This window comes from Sinocyclocheilus rhinocerous, unplaced genomic scaffold (assembly GCF_001515625.1).
Source record: "Sinocyclocheilus rhinocerous isolate Xijiao unplaced genomic scaffold, SAMN03320098_v1.1 scaffold124, whole genome shotgun sequence".
NCBI classification, from domain to species: Eukaryota; Metazoa; Chordata; class Actinopteri; order Cypriniformes; family Cyprinidae; genus Sinocyclocheilus; species Sinocyclocheilus rhinocerous.
The window spans coordinates 321,945-328,854 of record NW_015659962.1 but is presented as its reverse complement, the minus strand read 5'-3'; the positions used below and the strand labels follow the sequence as shown (position 1 = coordinate 328,854).

The 6,910-nt window shown below is 35.6% G+C and overlaps 1 protein-coding gene across 1 annotated transcript in view; it reads left to right on the top strand.

Moving 5' to 3' along the window:
• The window catches only part of LOC107724709 (trimeric intracellular cation channel type B-like), a gene marked incomplete at its 5' end in the record, with an annotated part of 14,858 nt that extends 11,835 nt beyond the window's left edge, over positions 1–3,023 (top strand). Inside the window, 2 exons of the mRNA XM_016533723.1 lie at positions 185–302; positions 2,512–3,023. Of these exons, the coding sequence (XP_016389209.1) occupies positions 185–302; positions 2,512–2,748 (355 nt within the window). The remainder of the gene's footprint in view (positions 1–184; positions 303–2,511) is intronic.
• Between the last annotated feature and the right edge of the window lie 3,887 nt (positions 3,024–6,910).

Genomic DNA, 6,910 nt, shown 5'->3' with positions numbered 1-6,910 from the left:
GTGTGTGTGAGAGAGAGAGAGTGTGTGTGTGTGTGTGCGCGTGCGTGCGTGCGTGCGTGTGTGCACGTGCGTGTGTGTGTGTGTGAGAGGGTCAGTCTGCTGTAAAATCTGTGTCGGTGTGTGTGTGTGTCTGCTTGTGTGTGTGTGTGTGTGTGTGTGTGTGTGTGTGTGTGTGTGTGTGCAGCCCGACCAAGGTGACGCTGCTGGGATCCGTTGTGTTCTCTCTCCATCAGTGCCACTTTCTCCCGATTCAGACGCATCAGCTGATCTTCATCTACACGCTCTTCATCGTCACCAACAAGGTGTGTGTTTGTCTTTCTGCAGCATTCAGACTGAAACCAAACACTCCTTCTCTGGGTTTATATGGAGATACATGAATATCTAGATCTATATTTGTCAAAATAGTACAAATAATAATGCGTTTTATTTATTTAGCATTTTTATGCATTTTTATAGTTGTTAAAAACAAAATACATTTAAACAGACATAAAGAGCAGTAATAAAATACAAAATAAAACATGCAAAATAGTCTATAAAACCTAAAATATAAATAAAATGGATTAATATTATATTAATAAATATTAGAGAATTATATCATATATTTTTATTGTATGTTGTATTTATACACACACACTGTACTATATCTACTGTATATATACACTGCCGGTCAAAAGTTTGGGATCAGTAAGACTTGTAATGTTTTTAAAGAAGTCTCTTCTGCTCATCAAGGCTGCATTTACTCGATCAAAAACACCGTAATCTTGCAAAATGTTATTACAATATAAAATAATGGTTTCTATTTTAATATCCTTTAAAATATAATTTATTTCTGTGATGCGCAGCTGAATTTCCATCATCATTACTCCAGTATAAAGTGTCACATGATCTTCAGAAATCATTATCATATGCTGATTTATTATTATTATTATCAATGTTGTGCTGACAAATATTATTTTGGAAACTGATACTTTTTTCAGGATTCTTTGATGAATAAAAAGTAGTATGTTTCAAGTTTGTGTGTTGAGTATGGACGTATTATCATAGAAAAAATGTTAAAGCTGGATGTGGGTTGACAGTAAAATGACAGATAAAGTGTGAGTGAGTGAGTGAGTGAGTGAGTGATATTGAGAGTGAGTGTGAGTGTGAGTGTGAGAGTGAGTGAGTGAGTGAGTGAGATTGAGAGTGAGTGTGAGTGTGAGTGAGTGAGTGAGTAAATGTGAGAGTGAGTGAGTGAGTGAGTGAGTGTGAGTGATTGTGAGAGTGAGTGTGTGTGAGAGTGAGTGATTGTGAAAGTGAGTGAGTGAGTGAGTGAGTGAGTGTGTGTGTGAGTGAGTGTGTGTGTGAGTGCAGTGATATTGAATGCCATTTACAGCTCACCCTCTGTGTTCATTTACTGATAAATGAATATTAGCTGTGATTTCACAATTAAAAACAAAGCAAAGAGAGCGTTTGATTGATCAGCGGGTCGTGGTTTAATTGGACAGACGTCTGTTCGCATTCGTTTGACTGAATTTAACGAACGACCTGCTAAAGCTCATCAAAGTGAGTCTCTTTCGCCCTTCAGTATGAGCCGCGCCGCTTTACACTCTTACACGGTTCTCTCGCTTTTTGCATCATTTTCATGAAATTGCATCATTCTGCTTTAAAAAGAGTGAAGTTCTTGAGCGCGACTGACGGTAAATCTTGAGTTCTTCAGTCAGATCTCTCCGTTCGCTCACGCTCTCAGCCTTTGACCTTGCAGGCGTCACGCGTCGTCTCAAGACAAGCTTTCTCTCTGTTAGCTTTCTGTTTCACTTATTAGTACGGCTGAGGATTTGAGCTTGTGTGTTCATCTTTGGCTCTTAAATCTTAATTTACCCCTCCACAAATTAAAAGATCTCAACTATTACATTCATAAAGTCATTGCATTAAATGTTGCATGCACTGCAAAAAAAAAACAAAGAATGGCTTCCTCAGTATTTATATCTTGTTTTTTAGTACAAACATCTTTAAAACAAGATATATTTACTTGAGAATTAAAATGAAGATATGAAGTCTTGTTTCCTGAGAAACTGAACAAAATGAAGTCAGTTTATGCTTAAAACAAGAACAAGTCAGTGGGGAATGAAAACTTGTTTCTCTATGAATTAAGTTGATTTTTCTGAGCCCATTGGCATATTTTTGGCCTTTTTAAAATTATAAATCCATTTATCACAGACTTTTATGTAATTTTTGCGTCTTGATTTAAGAAGTTTTAGACATTTGCACTGAAAAACAAGACGAAAAACATAATTTTTGTGCGTTCTGTTCAGAATATACAGTAAAAGTTATTTCTATATTCTAGTTAAGCTATTTTTTTGTGCATACAATTAATTAAAAAGTAATGGAGTGCTGGTGGAAGTTATATTTTCAAACTCATTTTCTGCTTTCTAGACATTTATATTTTAATGTACTGTGTTCCCTTGAATTTATTCCTCAAATTTATTCATTCCTTCAATTGGTTTAAAAAGAGAAGTCTCACGTTTGTTTCAGACGCGGATGATGTTGTTGGGTTCGTCATCGTATCCGTTTTCAGCGGTGGAGACTCTGCTCTACAAGACTCTGTTTGTTCGACCTTTGACATTTTCACCTCTGACCGACCCGACCCAGAGCTGCTGCGCTTCCCCGAACCACAACAAACCCAACGCACAAGACCGGAAACCCAGCGACACCAACGAACCGGACCAAACCAGCCCCAAGGACGCAGAAACCACCAAAAAGACCGACTGAGTCCTGATGGAGAACTGTAGCGTTTCCTGCTGATGATGTTTTTAAATGCACAGATGCTCTTTTTATCTGAATATCTTGATTCGTACATATTTGCTATTCTGAGCTGATTCACAGAAGATTCTGTTCTTTTCTATCCTGTGATGGTGAGGATAATATATTTTAATATTATTTATAATGCATTTGTGAATGCAATCACTGAAAGTAGAATGCCGAAACCTGTTTTACTGTAAGACGTTTTGATGCTGAAATGATTGAATATAATTCACTCGCTCTGACTCGTCTGTCTTCAGTTTGTTGTCCGTGCGAAAAACAGATGTGGATGAGTTTGTTTCTTCATCAAGAATGAGAGTCCAAACAGCTGATAAAAACATCACAATAATCCAGTTCCTTTAAGCTCCGTATACACTGTGACCGACTATCAAAAAATAATTTTGTCTGGTTCCTCAACACAATATTGTGTATTTTCTGGAAAACCAAACAGAACTGGAAAAATAATGGCTGTTTTCAATTCTTTAATCAGACAAACAGATATAGACCCGCCCTAAACTCATACCATTGGTTGAGCCAATATCAATCAAACACATTATAATTCAGCTTGGTCGCAAACTCGGTTTTCCCGCAGAATTGGACTACTTTTTAACCAGTGTTGCCAAGTCCCCTTTTTTAACACTGTTGTCGCGGGTTGTTTTCATGTCCGCGGGTTAAAGTGACCCCCATAACATGATATTTATCCCCTAGGATACTAATTTTACCAGGGGAACCCCGCCAAAAATGTGTATTTTGCGTGTATTTTACTCCCCGGTTTTGAGTAGCAAATGGGCGGGTTTTGTTTTGAAAACCTGGCAACCCTGTTTTTAACTCTGGCAGTGATTTGATTTTTTTCCCACGCAAACGCAGGGAAAACTATGGAAGCCCGTTTCCGCCACTGAATAAAAAAATAAAGGTAATTGCGACTTTTTATCTCAAAATTCTGATTTTTTTTTTCTCGCACTTGTGTGATACAAACTCGCAATACTGACAACTTTTACGGAATTGCGAGTTTAAATCTCGACATTGTGACTTTTTTTCTATGAATTGCGAGTTTATATCTCACAATTCTGACTTTATAACAAGCAATTGAGAAAAAAGTCAGAATTGTGAAATAAAAACTCGCAAAAATACTGTCAACACGCGGGGGAAAAAACATGTTTTTAGGAATAAAAATATAATATAAATCAGTGTGAATGATATATGAACAAACGTCTGAAATCTGCAATCTAAATTCAATAAAATAAACAATTAAATGTGTATTTTGCGAGAAAAAAGTCAGAATTGTGAGATACAAACTCGCATTTGCGAGAGAAAAAAAATCTGAAATTGTGAGTTTTTATCTCACAATTTTGAGTTTTTATCACGCAATTCAGAAAAAAAAAGTCAGAATTGTGAGATAAAAAGTCGCAATAATCTTTTATTTGTTCAGTGGCGGAAACGGGCTTCCATAGAAAACAACCCTGACTAGTGTTGCAGAAAGTACATTCTTAACTTTTAATCACTTAATTAATCAGCGTGAAGGTGAGTCATTAGAGCGGTAAAGTGTGTTAACTGTAAACCGTTTCTAGGCGAATGTTCGTGACGAGGACTCCGCGTCACACAGGCAAGGTTAGTAGGCGATTCTGTCACACTAGTCTCCTGTTAACTTTAATTTAGTGTTTAAAACTGATTAATGAGTGCTGGAGATCGACAGCACGTGACCGATGGCGTTTAACTTGAAATAACAGATTATTACAATTTTAAGGTGCCTATCGAATCGCTCATTATATCAAATGACGCATTCTGCAGAAATTGGATTGGTGTTTTATTGTAGCTGTATGATTTATGTAATGGAATATGCATTCCAGGCAGCAGGAAGAGATTTTCATAATCATGCTTTAGGTTTGTTAATGAAAGATCAACAGAGCATAATCTCATTTACTGGTGTGAAGGAGCAATCAGCGTCTCAATTATTCCCGCCTAATATCACCAACGGTTTCCAAACGGCCCGAGGCGGGAATTCTCTCTGCCAAGAATGCGCGCGCTGCTGTTGCCGTGCCAACAGCATTCTGACGGAGAGCGCGGGAAATTTCCTTCTGCTGTGCTTTGTGATGTCATCACGTACGCTAATAATAACACGCTGCTCAAACTGTCTCTGCTGAATCTGTTTGACATCGATTAGGCTGTTTTTAAACGCAAAGTTAGATTAAAAAGGCAAAATAACCATAATCATTTCTGAGATGATAACTGCTTAACAACTTATCACTGCACAGTTTTACATCCTTTTTAAGGTTAATAGGGTTAAAACAAAATCACCATAATGTACCAGTTCATTATGGATGCTTATTTCCATCACGTGAAATAATTAAATAAATACAGGTAACTTTTTTTTTTTTTTTTTTGCAATTCTGAGTTCATAGAAAAGGCAGAATTGCGAACTCAGGATTGCAAATTATAAACTCGCAATTCTTTACAAGAAAAGTCAGAATTGTGAGACAAACTCACAATTGCAAGGAAAAAAGACACAGTTGTAAAATAAAAAGTAGAAGTTAAAGTAGTGTAAGTTTTCTAAAATGTTGTTTAAATACGCAAATGAGGCATTATCTAATTAAATATGCACTCATTAGCATGCATTTCCAGAACATAAATTCTCTATAATTTTGTTGTCATATTAGAGTTTAGTAAGGTTTTTCCAGAGAGGATTTTGGATTTCTCTTTATCATTCCATAAATCAGAAAATACTGTCAACACAGAGAAAAAAAACACTTTTAGGAATAAAAATATCATATTAATCAGTGTGAATGATATATGAACAAACGCTTTAGTAAAACCTTCAGAATATAGATAGGAATAAAACCTTTAAAGATATGGATTGGAATTTACATCTGCCGTCTAAATCAATGAAATAAACACTTAAATGTGTATTTTGAATTTTTTTTCTTCTACTAGTCTGAAACGAAATCTCAAAACTGACCAGTGCATTAAAACATGTTCTTAAAAAATGAGTCTGCAGTATATTGTGCAGTTAGTGACGTCAAACACACTCGTTCTCTTTGTGATGTCATCGCATTAGCTGTGTGTTTCAGTGAAGCGTGTGTGTGTGTGTGTGTGTGTGTGTGTGTGTGTGTGTGTGTTCTGGTGATGTCATCACGTACGCTAATAATAACACGCTGCTCAAACTGTCTCTGCTGAATCTGTTTGACATCGATTAGGCTGTTTTTAAACGCAAAGTTAGATTAAAAAGGCAAAATAACCATAATCATTTCTGAGACGATAACTGCTTAACAACTTATCACTGCACAGTTTTACATCCTTTTTAAGGTTAATAGGGTTAAAACAAAATCACCATAATGTACCAGTTCATTATGGATGCTTATTTCCATCACGTGAAATAATTAAATAAATACAGGTAACTTTTTTTTTTTTTTTTTTGCAATTCTGAGTTCATAGAAAAGGCAGAATTGCGAACTCAGGATTGCAAATTATGAACTCGCAATTCTTTACAAGAAAAGTCAGAATTGTGAGACAAACTCACAATTGCAAGGAAAAAAGACACAGTTGTAAAATAAAAAGTAGAAGTTAAAGTAGTGTAAGTTTTCTAAAATGTTGTTTAAATACGCAAATGAGGCATTATCTAATTAAATATGCACTCATTAGCATGCATTTCCAGAACATAAATTCTCTATAATTTTGTTGTCATATTAGAGTTTAGTAAGGTTTTTCCAGAGAGGATTTTGGATTTCTCTTTATCATTCCATAAATCAGAAAATACTGTCAACACAGAGAAAAAAAACAACACTTTTAGGAATAAAAATATCATATTAATCAGTGTGAATGATATATGAACAAACGCTTTAGTAAAACCTTCAGAATATAGATAGGAATAAAACCTTTAAAGATATGGATTGGAATTTAAATCTGCCGTCTAAATCAATGAAATAAACACTTAAATGTGTATTTTGAATTTTTTTTCTTCTACTAGTCTGAAACGAAATCTCAAAACTGACCAGTGCATTAAAACATGTTCTTAAAAAATGAGTCTGCAGTATATTGTGCAGTTAGTGACGTCAAACACACTCGTTCTCTTTGTGATGTCATCGCATTAGCTGTGTGTTTCAGTGAAGCGTGTGTGTGTGTGTGTGTGTGTGTGTGA